Source organism: Mirounga angustirostris, unplaced genomic scaffold (genome assembly GCF_029215605.1).
Source record: "Mirounga angustirostris isolate CCGP_5_RB_7025 unplaced genomic scaffold, mMirAng1.0.hap1 SCAF_6, whole genome shotgun sequence".
NCBI lineage: Eukaryota > Metazoa > Chordata > Mammalia > Carnivora > Phocidae > Mirounga > Mirounga angustirostris.
In genome coordinates, this window is record NW_026991714.1 from 130286748 (window position 1) to 130303840 (window position 17093).

Consider the following 17093-nt stretch of genomic DNA (forward strand, 5'->3'; position numbering starts at 1 on the left):
TGTCTCCAGGGAGGAGAACTGGGTGTTTGGGGACAAGAGTGGGAGACTTTTCCCTATGCACCCCTCTGTCCTTTTGGAACGCTGAACTGAGGCAATGTATTCATTTTCAAAACAAAACATGTAAAACTTAAAATTGAAAGGAATTATGGCTTGGGGCATCTGGGTGGCACCGATGGTTAAGCATCCCACTCTTGGTTTTGGCTCAGGGTTGTGCGATTGAGTCCCACATCGGGCTCTGTGCTCAGCACAGAATCTGCTTAAGATTCTCTCTCCCTCGCCCTCTACCCTTCCCCCCACTCAAGTGAATAAATAAATCTTTAAAAAAAAATAAATTATGGCTTTACTGGAATTCTCAACAGACAGGCCTTGACAATGTTGCTGCCAGAAGCAGGAAGTACTTACAGGAGGTGCTGTACAGACCATTCTGAGGGGAAGGCCTTGTGAATTGCCTGAGGGGCCTCCGCATCCCTGACATCGAGGAAGTGGATGAAGCCCCCCATGGTGCCCACAGCCACAGAGAGGGAGGAAGGAGAGCAAGCCAGCACTGTTGCCTGTTTAAAATAACCCCAGATGCTTAACTTCACCGTGCCAGAACACGAAGCCTGCTTTACCATGCATAAGAATCTACAGTTTATTTGGAAAGCCATCCGAACAAGGAGTGGCAAGTATAATGTGGTATTACAAATTAGACACGCAGCATTCCTGAGCTAATTGACAGCATAAGTCACAGGAGTCGCTACATGTTATTCTTTTATCCTAACGTTAGAATCATAAAAATATAAAGAGATTTCTTGAGCTTTAAACCATGGCTTCATTTTTATCCCTAAATGATGACATGATTATACCAATAATAATGAAAAAATAAAACAAACTTAAAATACATTCCTAGCATCTTCTGGACATCTTTCCTGAATGTTAGTGATTTTTAAAAATCAGCATTCATCTGTTGGATAATGGTAGATCCTGGGATGCTGGTATGATGGGGGAAGACAAGAAAATAACCATATCACACCCCGTGTATTCTGTAACCAAAGACATGCATCACAAATTCCTGCTCATCTCACAATCAGTTACGGAATATGATGTCTAGGAGAATAAATTTGCTTTCATGACACTTAAGCAATCAGCTTCATTCCTCTATAATTATACTTTGTAGTTTGTTTTGAATAAAATCACAGAACACTAGAAATAGAAAAGAGCTTAAGAGATAATCATTTTGTAGAATAGAAAATGGAGGTGAAGAAAAGAATAGCAATTTGCCTCAGGATCCCATAGCTGATGATGAAGCTGAGAACTCAGGTGTCCTGCCTCATTAGAATGCACAGTTGCTTAGCCGAGGAGGTTTTTATTTTATTTTTTAAGGTGAATTTTAAGGGTTGAGTCTTCAGTGGTAGCTCAGTGTGAAACTGGAAGCAAAATGGTGAGGGTCTTTCTTTTTTTCCTTTTTTAAAAGAAAGTCTTTATGGGATGTCTCAGTGTGTGTGTGTGTGTGTGCGTGTGTCTGTCTGTGTGTGTGTGTGTTCCCAAAATAATCTGTTGAAATTATCCTCCGGGGTGCCTGGGTGGCTCAGTCATTGAGCATCTGCCTTTGACTTGGGTCATGATCCCAGGACCCTGGGATCGAGCCCCGCATCGGGCTCCCTGCTCTGTGGGAAGCCTGTTTCTCCCTCTCCCACACCCCCCTGCTTGTGTTCCCTCTCTCGCTGTCTCTCTCTCTGTCAAATAAATAAGTAAAATCTTTAAAAGAAAAAAAAAGAAAGAAATTATCCTTCATTCCAGGGCAATAGTAGGCTAGGCTAAACATGGACAGCAATATCTGGAGGGGTCTTATGTACCTTAGCAAGTAATCAAGGGAAGCTTCTAGTGTCCAGATATCCTCCCATCATAGTGCTGGGCCAGGTTCTCTGAGGACCATTGCCTAAAATGTTCATGCGGAACACAGTCCCAGGCATAGACAGGGAGATCTGGCCTCAGCATTGCTGGGTCAGTGCGCTTATCAATTCCCCACAATGCAGCAGTATTCTCCAGTGAGGAAAAACCACCAGTTATCCCCAACTCAGGCTGATCCACATGAGTATACTGTGCCTGGTTTGGAGCTCAATGATGGTTTGTCAAATTAACTGTGAACACTGTCTGAATCTCTTCCCTCTGCTCAGGTGAAGGGAAGATCTCTGGTGCAGAAAGCAGACCTTCTCATGGTGCCTATCTCTCTCCTTAGCGAAGAAGAGCAAGATTAAGTCCTGATTATAGACTCTTGGGTGGGTTGTTAGCCATTTGTATGTCTCTCGTCTGTGAAAGGAGATGTGATCAGATGAGCTTTAAGATCTCTTCTAGCTCTAGTAGTTCTAATAGAAATGAACACATATGAGCTCTTGTCACCAGAGTGCAGTCTATTCATATTTCAGTGTTTTAGGTAAGAATTTTTATGTTTACTTGTCAGGGTGAGTTTTATATATCCCATTGAATTGTGCATCTTTTGTGTCTTATAATTTTCTTATGTGAGGTACGATGCTTCCTCTTGTTTTATAATTGAGATTTTAATTTTATAACGGGGAAGGATTGTAACTTCCCTACCTACTACCAAAATCCAAGATCCATATCTCATCTAGAACTGTGTAATATATCAAATGATGATAATATAAGGGGAAAATAGCATTGCCATTGTTTATTGGTCTTTTTATGGTTTTAAAATATTATTTTATGTAAAATGTACTATGAACGTGGCAGAAATAATGGTATCACTTTGTGGCGAGTGTTGTGAGCAATTGTGGTTTGTCACCCAATAGCCAAACACCTTCCTTCTGGAAAATTCCTTGAATATCCATTGAGAAACCATCTCTCTCATTTTTGGGGGTTCAATGAAACAGATCTGACTCTCCTTTTCAAGGCTGAGCTTAAGCCAATTGGCATTTCTCATTCCCTTGTGCATAGTGATTAGTTTAAAGATGTTATTAAGACATCAGAAGACATCTAGCTTCGTGGAAAGGAAAAACTTCTTTTCTCTTCTTCTTCCCATTGGAGGAGGCTTTCTTCCTGATGGTCTGACACCTCTGAGGTTGACACCTGTGGCATTTGGGTACCACTAAAAGAAGCCTAAGATGAAACTATAGACATAGAGAGAAAAACAAGGTCCTTGGTAATATCATTTGAGTTGCTGGACTGAGCTACATCTGAGGCCAGACAAGTCCTATACTTTATAGTTGATTAAGCCAATAACCCCCACTTTTTTATTTTTGGCTCAAGTTGGTTAGAGTGGGAATTTTCTTTCATTTCTAACCTTGAGGTTAGATGGGGCCATTTAACTAGTTATGGTCAAGGGGGTGATTCATTTCTGAGTAAAAGCAACTAATTGCTAGTTCAAGACTCTCTGGCACTCCCTTCCCATACTATGGCACTGAGGAGCTATTAGTTGGTGAACCCTCCCTCAGTCTGGCTTCCTGAGAGAGGGCCTCCGTGGAGCAGAGACCCTGCCAATCTACAAGGAACTTATAGGACGAGTGAGACATAAACTACTAGGACTTTGGAAATAACTGCCACCTCAGAAAAACTTTCCTATACACCAATTTAGTACCTTATGTTCCACCCTCTGGGCTGTAGAATATATTTTATCCAGAAGAATTATTCTAAATATATAGGGTAAGAAATGCAATAAGGCATCTGCAACAAGTATTTCCACAGACTATTGACATGTAATTATGAAAACATAGATTGGATTAGAATTCAACATTTAATCCATTTATAAGGCACACTTACTGGGGTATTCAGATGAATCCTGCTGGCACAAGTACCATCTTCTATATACCAAACACAAACTTCCCCTGAATGTGTGAGTGTCTATAAAAAGAAAGAAAAAAAAGAAAAAGAAAACTCTAAATGGAAAATAAGACTCTGTTATGCAAGCATGTTCTAAATCCCTTTATAGTATGTCAATAATTCGGATGATTTCGTATAAAATTTCATTTTACTCATATGGATTATAATGACAATCACAACATCAGTACTTCTGATTTGAACAAAAATTAACTATAATCTTTTCTTAACTATTATCTTTAATACAATTTAAGTAACACATAATAACTAAGATTAGAAAAGTGAAATAAATGTTTTCCATGTAACATAATTGAGTTACTTGGACATTCAACAGGATTATTGCTTAAAGAATAAAGCTAGAAATAGGAAATTATGTTTGTTTTTTTTTAACTAACAGACTTCGCTTTAAAAAAAAAAAAAGGCACGGGGCTTGAATTCAAGACCCTGATATCAAGATCTGAGCTGAGCACACTTTCCAGAATGTCATATAGAGGAAATCACACATCTTTCTCAAATTGGCTTCTTTTGTTTAATGTTATACATTTAAGGCTATTCTATATCTTTTCATAGCTTAATAGCTCATTTATTCTTAGTACTGAATAATATTCCATTGTATTGATATGCCACAGTTTGTTTACCCATTTACCTATTGAAAGACATCTTGGTTACTTCCAAGTTTTGGCAATTATGAATAAAGGTGCTATAAACATTAATGTGAAGGTTTTTGTGTGGGCATAGGTTTTCAGTTAATTTAAGTAAATAACAAGAAGCTCAACTGCTGAATCATAAGGTAAGAGTATGTTTAGTTTTGTGAGAAACTGCCAAACTTCCAAAGTGGCTGTAGCATTTTGATTCCTACAGGCAATGAATTTTTCTGTTGCTTCATATCCTTGCCAGCACTTGATATTGCCAGTGTTTTAGATTTTAGACATTCTAATACATGTGTGGTGTCATCTCATTGTTTTCATTTGCAATTCTCTAATGGTGAATAATATTGAATATCTTTTTTTTTTTTTTTAGATTTATTTATTTATTTATTTAACAGAGAGAAAGAGAGAGAGAGAGATAGGGAGAGCAGGAACACAAGCAGGGGGAGTGGGAGAGGGAGAAGCAGGCTTCCCACCAAGCAGGGAGCCCGATGCGGGGCTCGATCCAAGGACCCTGGGATCATGACCTGAGCCGAAGGCAGACGCTTAACGACTGAGCCACCCAGGTGCCCCAATATTGAATATCTTTTAATATACTTATTTGCCATCTGTATATTTTCTGTGGCAAAGTACATGCAATATTTATTTATTTAGATCTTGATTTCTTTCATCAGTTTTGAAACTTTTCTCATATAGCTCTTGTACATATTTTGCTAGGACTCCCAAAATTTTAATGGATTTATTGATGAATCATATAAAAAATGAAATGTTTCTTGAGACCAATAAAGGTAAGCAGTTAAACACCAGGAAAAAAATTTCCTTTTTGAACGTAGCAGGTGGATTATTTTTCCTAAGTAGATTGAATTCATGTTTTGAGCATGGCCAGTATTTCATTTTCATCCTCAGAGAGTCTGTACCACTCTGAAAGAGGGTTAACACTAATTGTTTAATGAGTTTTGATAACTCTTTAGCAATGAATGTGTTGAAAGATCTGGCTTGGAAAACTTGGATGGTGAGTATAAACAGGATGGCTCCTAAGATTTCAATTGCTTTGACTGTTTTCAGACACTTAATATTATGAAGTCACAATACAATGATGTCATTCTAACTGGGGAGTAGATCTGGTGATGGAAGTGGTTGGCATTTCTTCCACATCCTCAAGAATACCCTCTGCCTCCTATTTGTGTAAGGTTGCACATGATCTTCCAAAATCTTTTCTTTAAATCCTACTGTGAGATAATAAAGTATTCCTTACCATGCAGTATTCATTTCCGGGTGGGATAAAGTCAATTGCTTGAAATTTCCCATCACAAGCCTCTAGGACTTTATCAAAGGTTGGCTTCTCACGATGAGTGTAGATATAAACAGATCCCTGTTAAATATACAAAAGAAAGAAAGAAAGAGAAAGAAATGACACAATTGCTATGTATACAGTTCAACAAATATTTATTAAATGTCCACTGTGAGCAAGGCACTGTGTGGGAAATTAGAGATTAACTTAAGTAAGGCCCTGACCTTGAGGAGCTTAAAATCTAGATGCTTAATTTGTTTATTGATTCATTCATTCATTCGTCATTTAAAATAATCAGTGGGACTTTCTTCTTTTCTCCAAAAGTTATAAAATACAATAAAACATTTTTTCTGACTTCAAAAATAATGTCTATTTATACAAAAAAACTTGGAAAATGTGGAAAACCAGAAAAGTTGTGAAGGTGAACTAAGTCTTACCACATACTAGACCATGGTGGGCACTGATACAAACTTTTAAATAAGCCTTTGTGGAAATTGTGGAGGTGTGGCTGAAGCTGTTACTTTATGACTTCTTTATCATTCTCAGCTACCAATTCACCTTTCAAAAAAATCTATCCTATAAGTTGTGGCCCTCTGCCAAGTAACTGTAATATGGTGTGGGCACTTAAGTAGCAATAAGTCTGCTTTCAACTAACAGCAAGTTCTTCAAGTTTACTTGAGTTAAACATGAATATTTCTGTTCTTGTTTATCTAAAAAATACAACTCTGTAAGTCTAAATTTGATAGATATTTACTGATTTTACCTTTCATTCATTCCTTCAACAACTATTGAGTGGATACACTGTGCCAGGCACTGCTCTGGATCCTGGGTCTACATGAGAGGACAAAACAGACAAAAATTCCCTGCCTTCATGGAGCTTACATCCTGCTGGGGGATTCAGACAATGGACAAGAAATCTAAACAGCAGTGATTGTGAGAATCAAAAAATAAAGCAGGGTAAGAGGATATGACATGGTAGAATAAGAATGTGATATTCTGGGCGCCTGGGTGGCTCAGTTGGTTAAGCGACTGCCTTCAGCTCAGGTCATGATCCTGGAGTCCCTGGATCGAGTCCCGCATCGGACTCCCTGCTCAGCGGGGAGTCTGCTTCTCCCTCTGATCCTCCCCCTTCTCGTGCTCTCTCTCTCTCTCATGCTCTCTCTCAAATGGATGAATAAAATCTTTAAAAAAAAAAAAAAAAAAAGAATACAGCATGATGGCCAGCACGACTTGAGCAGGGCCAACAGGAAGCAGGGTCGGGGGAGATAAGGCCCGGTGGTGAGTAGAATCCACATCATGAAGGGATTGTAAAGCCTGGTGAGGATTCTGGCTCTTAGTCAGAATAACATGGGGAATCACTGGAGGGTTCTGAAGAGAAAATGGAAAAGTTTTTCTCACTTTGGCTGCTGGTTGGGGATATAGTTTATTCTATTATGTACTGAGAAAAGTATATTAAAGTGTCCCATTGAGATTATGACTTTGTTTCTCCTTGTCACATTTTGCTTTATATACTTTGGGACTATTTTATTTAGTGCCTATATATTTTAAATGTTTATATATTCCTAATGAATTTAACCTTTTACTATTCTTGAAATAAGTCCATTTATCTTTAGTAATTTTTTTTGCCAGAAAGTCTATTTTGCCTAATATTCATATAGCTCCACTGGCTTTCTTTTTGTTAATGTTTACATGTTAGATTCTTTTCTGTCTTTTTACCTACTTTCAATTTTTATTTATTTATTTAATTAATTTTATTTTTTAAAAACAATTTTTAAGATTTTTTTTTTTTTTGGGGGGCGCCTGGGTGGCTCAGTTGGTTAAGCGACTGCCTTCGGCTCAGGTCATGATCCTGGAGTCCCGGGATCGAGTCCCACATCGGGCTCCCTGCTCAGCAGGGGGTCTGCTTCTCCCTCTGCCCTCTTCCCTCTCGTGCTCTCTGTCTCTCATTCTCTCTCTCTCAAATAAATAAAAATAAAATCTTTAAAAAAAAAAAAGAAAAAAAAGATTTTTTTTTTTTTATTTGACAGAGAGAGACACAGTGAGAGAAGGAACAAACACAAGCAGGGGGAGTGGGAGAGGAAGAGGCAGGCTTCCCACTGAGCAGTGACCCCGATGTGGGGCTTGATCCCAGAGCCCTGGGATCATGACCTGAGCTGAAGGCAGATGCCTAACGATTGAGCCACCCAGGCACCTCCCTACTTTCAATTTTTAAATTTACTTTCAATGTTACTGTATTTTTTATTTACTTTTCATCTTACTGTACCCTTATGCTTTAGCTGTATCACTTATAAACAGTACATAACTGGGTTTTGCTTTTTTTTTTTAAAATCCAGTATTGCAACCTTTGCCTTTTAACTACATCTATTATCTGTTTTACCTTTATTCTAAGTACTAATATATTTGAGTTTAAATATTAGAATTTATGCTTCTACTTTCTTACTTGTTTTATTTCTTTTTCTCTCTTTTCTTACCTTATTTTGGGTTGCTTTTTAAAAAACATTTCACTTTCCCCATCTATAATGTAGAAATTTCATCTACTGTTTCAGTTCTTTTAGTGGTTACCTTAGAAGTTACAACATGCATACTTAATTTATAAACACCACAATGTTACTTAAAACCTTTACTTTCTGCCTGGGAAAGTAAATAATGAACTTGAAACACTATTCCATTTACTCCTTCCCCTCCAGTTTACATTATTGTTGTCTGGGATTTTAATTCAATGTTATTTTTAAACCCAACCTCACATTATTTTTGCTGTTTTATACAGGCAGTGTTCATTTACATTTCTCCACACATTTACTACTATTCATTCTTGCAACACAATCTTCCAACTGGGATCATTTTCCTTCTGCCTGAAGTACATTCTTTTTTTTTTTTTAATTGAGAACAATTTTTTTTAAAATTTTATTATGTTATGTTAGTCACCATACAATACATCATTAGTTTTTGATGTAGTGTTCCACGATCCATTGTTTTCGTGTAACACCCAGTGCTCCATGCAGTACGTGCCCTCCTTAATACCCATCACCGGGCTAACCAATCCCCCCTCCCCCCTCCCCTCTAAAACCCTGTTTGTTTCTCAGAGTCTATAGTCTCTCATGGTTCATCTCTCCCTCCAAATCCCCCCCCCCATTTTTCCCTTCCTTCTCCTAATGTCCTCCATGCTATTCCTTATGTTCCACAAATAAGTGAAACCATATGATAATTGACTTTCTCTGCTTGACTTATTTCATTTAGCATAATCTCCAGTCCCATCCATGTTGATGTAAAAGTTGGGTATTCATCCTTTCTGATGGCTGAGTAATATTCCATTGTATATATGGACCACATCTTCTTTATCCATTCATCTGTTGAAGGGCATCTCGGCTCTTTCCACAGTTTGGCTATTGTGGACATTGCTCCTATGAACATTGGGGTGCATATGGCCCTTCTTTTCACTACATCTGTGTCTTTGGGGTAAATACCCAGGAGTGCAATTGCTGGGTCATAGGGTAGCTCTATTTTTAAAATTTTGAGGAACCTCCACACTGTTCTCCAAAGTGGCTGTACCAACTTGCATTCCCACCAACAGTGTAAGAGGGTTCCCCTTTCTCCACAACCTCTCCAACATTTGTTGTTTCTTTCCCTGTCCATTTTGGCCATTCTAACTGGTGTAAGGTGGTATCTCAATGTGGTTTTGATTTGAATTTCCCTGATGGCTAATGATGATGAACATTTTTTCATGTGTCTGTTAGCCATTTGTATGTCTTCTTCGGAGAAGTGTCTTTTCATATCTTCTGCCCACTTTTTGACTTGATTATTTGTTTTTTGGGTGTTGAGTTTGAGAAGTTCTTTATAGATCTTGGATACCAGCCCTTTATCTGTAGTGTCATTTGCAAATATCTTCTCCCATTCTGTGGGTTGCCTCTTTGTTTTGTTGACTGTTTCCTTTGCTGTGCAGAAGCTTTTTATCTTGATGAAGTCCCAAAAGTTCATTTTTGCTTTTGTTTCACTAGCTTTTGGAGATGTATCTTGAAAGAAGTTGCTGTGGGTGATGTCAAAGAGGTTACTGCATATGTTCTCCTCTAGCATTTTGATGGATTCCTGTCTCACATTGAGTTCTTTCATCCACTTTGAGTTTATCTTTGTGAATGGTGCTAGAGAATGGTCGAGTTTCATTCTTCTGCATGTGGCTGTCCAATTTTCCCAGCACCATTTATTGAAGAGACTGTCTTTTTTCCATTGCATGTTTTTTCCTGCTTTGTCAAAGATTATTTGACCATAGAGTTGCGGGTCCATATCTGGGTTCTCTATTCTGTTCCATTGGACTGTATGTCTGTTTTTGTGCCAGTACCATGCTGTCTTGGTGATCACAGCTTTGTAATATAGCTTGAAATCGGGCAACGTGATGCCCCCAGCTTTGTTTTTCTTTTTCAACATCTCCTTGGTGATTCGGGGTCTTTTCTGATTCCATACAAATTTTAGGATTGTTTGTTCCAGCACTTTGAAAAATGTCATTGGAATTTTGATCGGGATGGCATTGAAGGTATAGATTGCTCTGGGTAGCATAGACATTTTAACAATGTTTATTCTTCTGATCCCTAAGCATGGAATATTTTTCCATCTTTTTGTGTCTTCTTCAATTTCTTTCATGAGTGTTCTGTAGTTCCTAGAGTATAGATCTTTTACCTCTTTGGTTAGGTTTATTCCAAGGTATCTTACGGTTTTTGGTGCTATTGTAAATGGAATCATTTCTCTAATTTCTCTTTCTACAGTTGCATTGTTAGTGTATAAGAAAGCAACTGATTTCTGTGCATTGATTTTGTATCCTGCCACATTACTGAATTGCCCGTATGAGTTCTAGTAATTTGGGGGTGCAGTTTTTTGGGTTTTCCACATAAAGTATCATGTCATCTGTGAAAAGAGAGAGTTTGACTTCTTCTTTGCCAATTTGAATACCTTTTATTTCTTTTTGTTGTCTGGCTGCTGTTGCTAGGACTTCTAGTACTATGTTGAACAATAGTGGCAAGAGTGGGCATCCTTGACGTGTTCCTGATCTTAAGGGAAAGGCTCTCAGCTTTTCCCCATTGAGGATGATATTCGCTGCGGGTTTTTCATAGATGTATTTTATGAGCTTGAGGAATGTTCCCTCTATCCCTATACTCTGAAGAGTTTTAATCAGGAAAGGATTTTGTATTTTGTTGAATGCTTTTTCTGCATCAATTGAGAGGACCGTATGGTTCTTCTCCCTCCTATTAATGTGCTCTACCACATTGATTGATTTGCGAATGTTGAACCACCCTTGCATCCCGGGGATAAATCCCACTCAGGTCGTGGTGGATGATCCTTTTAATGTATTGTTGGATCCTATTAGCTAGGATTTTGTTGAGGATTTTGGAATCCATATTCATCAGGGATATTGGTCTGAAATTCTCCTTTTTGATGGGGTCTTTGCCTGGTTTGGGGATTAAGGTAATGCTGGCCTCACAGAATGAGTTTGGAAGTTTTCCTTCTGTTTCTATTTTTAGAAACAGCTTCAGTAGAATAGGTATTATTTCTTCTTTGAATGTTTGGTAGAATTCCCCAGGGAATCCATCAGGCCCTGGACTCTTGTTTTTTGGGAGGCTTTCGATCACTGCTTCAATCCTGTTACTGGTATTGGCCTATTCAGGTTGTCAGTTTCTTCCTGTTTCAGTCTTGGCAGCTTATAGGTTTCCAGAAAGGCCTCCATTTTATCCAGATTGCTCAGTTTATTGGCATATAGTTGTTGATAATAATTTCTAATAATTGTTTCTATCTCCTTGGTGTTAGTCGTGATCTCTCCCCTTTCATTCATAATTTTATTAATTTGGGTCCTTTCTCTTTTCTTTTAGATAAGTCTGACCAGTGGTTTATCGATCTTATTAATTCTTTCAAAGAACCAACTTCTAGTTTTGTTGATCTGATCTACTGTGTTTCTGGTTTCTAATTTCACTGATTTCTGCTCTAATTTTAATTATTTCTCTTCTAATGCGTGGCTTAGGCATCATTTGTTGCTTTTTCTCTAGTTCTTTAAGGTTTAGAGTTAGTTGGTGAATTCGGGATTTTTCTGTTTTTTTTGAGTGAGGCTTGGATGGCTATGTATTTCCCCCTTAGGACCGCCTTTGCAGTATCCCATAGGTTTTGGGCCAATGTGTTTTCGTTCTCATTGATTGCCATGAATTCTTTAAGTTCTTCTTTGATTTCCTGGTTGACCCAAACATTCTTGAGCAGAGTGGTCTTTAGCTTCCAAGTGTTTGAATTTCTGCCAAAATTTTCTTGTGATTGAGTTCCAGTTTTAAAGCGCTGTGGTCTGAGAATATGCAGGGAATAATCTCAATCTTTTGATATTGGTTGAGACCTGATTTGTGACCCAGTATATGGTCTATTCTGGAGAAAGTTCCATGCACGCTCGAGAAGAATGAGTATTCTGTTGTTTTAGGGTGGAATGTTCTGTAAATATCTATGAGGTCCATCTGGTCCAATGTATCATTCAAAGCTCTTGTTTCCTTGTTGATTTTCTGCTTAGATGATCTGTCCATTGCTGAGAGTGGAGTATTGAGGTCTCCTACAATTAATGTATTGTTATCAATATGACTCTTTATTTTGGTTAACAGTTGGCTTATGTAGATGGCTGCTCCCATGTTGGGGGCATAGATATTTACAATTGTTAGATTTTCTTGTTGGATAGACCCTTTAAGAATGATATAGTGTCCTTCTGTGTCTCTAATTACAGACTTTAGTTTAAAATCTAATTTGTCTGATATAAGAATTGCTACCCCAGCTTTCTTTTGAGGTCTGCTGGCATGGAAGATGGATCTCCATCCCTTCACTTCCAGTCTGGATGTATCTTTAGGTTCAAAATGAGTCTCTTGTAGGCAGCATATGGATGGGTCCTGTCTTTTTATCCAATCTGCAACCCTGTGCCGTTTTATGAGAGTATTTAGGCCATTCACGTTGAGATATGAATTAATTGTCATGTTGCCTGTGAAGACGTTGTTTTTATAGATTGTCCCTGTAAATTTCTGTTGTATATCACTCTTGGGGTCTTTCTCCTTTTATAGAACCCCCCTTAATATTTCTTGCAGGGCCAGCTTAGTGGTCACATATTCTTTCAGTTTCTGCCGGTCGTGGAAGCTCTGCATCTCTCCATCCATTCTAAATGACAGCCTTTCCAGATAAAGTATTCTTGGCTGCATGTTCTTCTCATTTAGTACCCTGAATATGTCTTGCCAGGCCTTTCTGGCTTGCCAGGTCTCTGTGGATAGGTCTGACGTTATTCTGATGTTCCTCCCTCTGTACGTAAGGAATCTCTTGCCCCTAACTGCCCTTAGGATGGTTTCCTTGGTTCTAAGATTTGCAAGTTTTACTATTACATGCCGGTGTTGGCCTGTGTTCCTTGATCTTGGGAGGGGTCCTCTCTGCCTCTAGGACGCGAATGTTTGTTTCATTCCCCAGATTAGGGAAATTCTCAGCTATGATTTGCTCAAATACATCTTCTAGTCCTCTCTCTCTCTCCACTCCCTCCAGGATTCCAATTATTCTGACATTGGAACGCTTCATGGTGTCACTTATTTCTCTGATTCTATTTTCATGGATTCTGAGTTGTTTTTCCCTGGCCTCCTCTTTTCCCTTTTTATCTATTATATTGTCTTCCAGGTCGCTTATTCATTCTTCTGCCTCACTTACCCAGCTGTTAGATTATCTAGATTGGATTGGATCTCATTGATAGCATTTTTAAGTTCTGCCAATTCATCTTTCATTTCTGCCCTTAGAGACTCTATGTTGCCATTAATTGATTTCTCCATTCTAGCCATTGTCTTCATAATTGCTAGCCTGAATTCCATCTCCGACATCTTGGTTATATCTGCATCCATTTGTAAATCTGCAGCATAAGTCTTAATCTCTGAGTCTTTTCTATTTTGGGGGTTCCTCCTCCTAGTCATTCTGTTGATGGGTGTTTGAGGGAATGTATAGAGTCCAAATTATTGACCAGAACCCAAGCAAGATGCACCTGTTTTCTTGGGACCTTAGGGTTGCTGGCCTCTTGTTTTCCCAGCCTGTCTTCTGGGGGAGGGGCCTGCCGTGCTGTTACTCAGGCAACCCTGTTTGGGCGGAGTTGCCCTGCCCCCCTGTGGCGGGGGATGGGCTCAGCAGGAATCAGTTTTTGGGGCTTTTGTTCTCTGGCAGCTTTCCCTGGTGGCTTTCTACGTCTCTTCCGCGAGTCAGAGCAGAAGAGACAGTTTCCAAACCTCTGCCTCAGAGCAGAGAGACTGCAGTCTGTTCTTCAGTGAGTTCTCCAGGCCACACTGTCTCCATTTCTGTCCGTGCTGCTATAAACTGCAGTGTCCTGGGTTGTGCGCCCCTCCGCAGCGCCCCCAGTCCTGCCTCCAGGTTGGGGCACGTTTCTGCCCTTTGTGCTTCTAAAACCACCAGCCGCTCCCAGTTTGCCCGCGTGACCCTGCCACTCCGGGTTTCTGCCCCTGAGGTGCCCCTAAAGTCCTTTCCTGCTGCTACCGGTCTGCGAGTCTGTGCCCCGTCCCCAGCACGCGAGGCTGTCGCTCCCTGGCAGTGTAGGATCCCCACAGCCAGGCACCCTCCCACTGCCATTTATCCTCTGATATCTGCCCGTGGAATCAGGGCTCCCCAGTTCGTACCTCAAAACCAACTGCCTGCAATATTCTGCTTGTAGAGATGCAGATCTTCTTATCTCAGGCTGGTTTCGTGGGTACTCAGAGTGGTCTGGTAGATATCCAGCTCAATTCCAGGGACCAGTTGAAATAGGGTCCCCTACTCCTCTGCCATCTTTCCTTCTCCCTGAAGTACATTCTTTAGAATTTTCTTTAGTAATGGTTTGTTGCTGACAAACTCAGTTTTGGAGTGTCTAAAAATTTCTTTTTTCACCCCTACACTGAAAAGTATACTCACTGGGTATAGAATTCCCGGTGGTAGTTAGCTTATTTCATTACATCAGCATACTTTTTCTATAAGTGGACAGATAGTAAATATGTTAGGCTTTGCTGGCCATGTGATCTCTCACAACTACTTAATTCTACCATTGTAGTGTGAAAGCAGCCATAGACAATACTTAAATTAATGGGTGTGACTGTGTTCCAATAAAACTTGATTTGTACAAACAAGCAGCAGGCTGGTTTTGGCCTACAGGGCCATAGTTTTCTGATCCCTCCTGCTCTACATGGAAGGTAGCTTTCCACTATTTCTTACTTATATTATTGCCACAGACAAGTCAGCTGTTAGTCTAGTTGAAATTCCTTTGAAATAATCTGTTTTTCTTTCTGATTGCTCTTAGGATTTTCTGTCTTTGATTTTCAACAGTTTCACTTTAAGTCTAAGTGTGGTTATCTTTTTAGGTATTCTGCTTGAGATTCAGTGGGCCTCTTGAATCTGTAAATTCATGTCTTCATCAGTTCTGGAAAATATCTCTTTAAATATTGTCTTACCCCACTCTCTCTCCTCTCTGAGGTTCCAGTCCAACATACACTGTATCATTCATGTCTTTTAAGCTCCCTTCTGTATATCCAGGCTACATTCTAGATAACTTCTTTTGCTCTATCTCCAGTTCACTAATTCTCTCTTCAGCTGTGTCCAATCGTCTGTCAGACATATTTATTTTTTACTTTTTAAATATATTTTCTCTTTTGAAGAAGTTCTATTTCAGTCTTTCTCCCTTCTGTTCTGTTATATTTTTTTGGTGTTTCCTGTTCTCCATAGATATTTTAGGATTGTCATTTATTTGTTATTTATTAAAACAGCACAGTTGTTTTAACTTCAGGTATTTACCAGCAAATGAAATCTTTCCATATTTAAACTTAAGTTTCCTTTAGGCAGAAGATCATTGATCTTTTCTTAAAATCCATCTAAAGTCATTGCCTAACAATATAAACTACTGCTAACCCTGACTTTTGAGAGTCATTCCATTAATTAGGAGTCTTTCTAATGGTGTAATTGAGATGGACATTTAATTTTATCCTGCATTTATTCCCCTTCTCTTCTTTTACAGAACCCATATTTTCCTTAGAGAACTATCTATGACCCCAGTCTCAGTCCATGTTTGGTTGGGTTGACTCTACAAGTGTAGGCATGTGACTTAGGCCTGGCCAATGACAGCTTAGAATCCTCCTGGACATAGTAATTGCCACAGGGGTAGAGAGTGACCCAAGTAAGTACAATGAATCTAAATTCCAGGACATTTTTTCATGGTGTCTTTCCACTAGGGTCACCATGAGGGTAGAAATATAAACTAGAGTTGCAGGAGGCTCTCTGGACACCTCACAGGAGAATCTGCATGGGAAGGGTGACAGCAGAGAGGAAAGAGAGCCAAGAGATGGTCACAAAACAAGGTCAGCAGCATCATGGGAGTCCCTGGATTCAGATTAACTCATTGCCCTTTTAGTTACATGCACAAAAATAAACAAATGAATAAATAAACACTTTTTGTTATTTAGACCTTTTAAGTTAGGTATTTTTTCATTTGTAACCAAAGGAGTCCTGACTAGTACAGTATCACTATGTAGACTATGCCCTTCATTCCTGCAGTGCAATGATAATAATATTTGAAACTGTATATCAAGAAATCACCATCTAGCATACCTTGTCTGTTTGAATCAGCAACATGTGGTAATTTGGAGAAAACATCATATGTGCCACAGGCTCTTCAATCTCAAGAAAATCCTCTACTTTGTAAGTTGAATCTTTAATAGTAAAAGAATATACAAAGCCATCCTAGTGACCAAAACAATGAGATAAACAAAGAAAATCAGTCTCAGTCAATGCAGAGTATACTTTCCATGTCAAACAAGCTAAGACTTATTGACTACCATCCACAGTTTATTTTTGGAAACATCATCAATGCTTACATTATCTAGAATGCCCTGTCTTATCTTTATTTAGGCAACTTTTAACCACCCTTCCTGGTCATTTCAATTTTATCTCTTGTGACACAAAATTCTGTGACCTAAAATTTTATGGATCTCTCCTTTCTTTGAATTTCTCTAGCATCTATCTTTTTTTCCCCCAAGTAATGTCTTCTTTAATAAAGTTAGAAATTTTTTTTATTAGTTTCAGGGGTAGAATTTAGTGATTCATCTGTTGCATATAACACCTGGTGCTCATTACATCAAGTGCCTTCTTAATGCCCATCACCCAATTATCCCTTTCCCCCTTCCACCTCTCCTCCAGCAACGCTGTTTGTTTCCTTCAGTGTCTCTTATGGTTTGCCTCCTTCTCAATTTTCATCTTATTTTATTTTTCCTTCCCTTCCCCTATGTTCATCTGTTTTGTTTCTTAAATTCCATATATGAGTGAAATCATATGGTATTTGTCTTTCT

General features: G+C 38.9%; 1 protein-coding gene across 1 annotated transcript in view; it reads right to left on the reverse strand.

The window, feature by feature from the left end:
* CFAP43 (cilia and flagella associated protein 43) overlaps positions 1–17093 on the reverse strand; it is a 115198-nt gene that overhangs the window by 68254 nt on the left and 29851 nt on the right. Inside the window, exons 8-11 of the mRNA XM_045878775.2 lie at positions 16357–16488; positions 5713–5829; positions 3754–3834; positions 403–551 (exon numbers count right to left, since the gene is read on the reverse strand). Coding sequence (XP_045734731.1) covers positions 403–551; positions 3754–3834; positions 5713–5829; positions 16357–16488 — 479 coding nt within the window. The remainder of the gene's footprint in view (positions 1–402; positions 552–3753; positions 3835–5712; positions 5830–16356; positions 16489–17093) is intronic.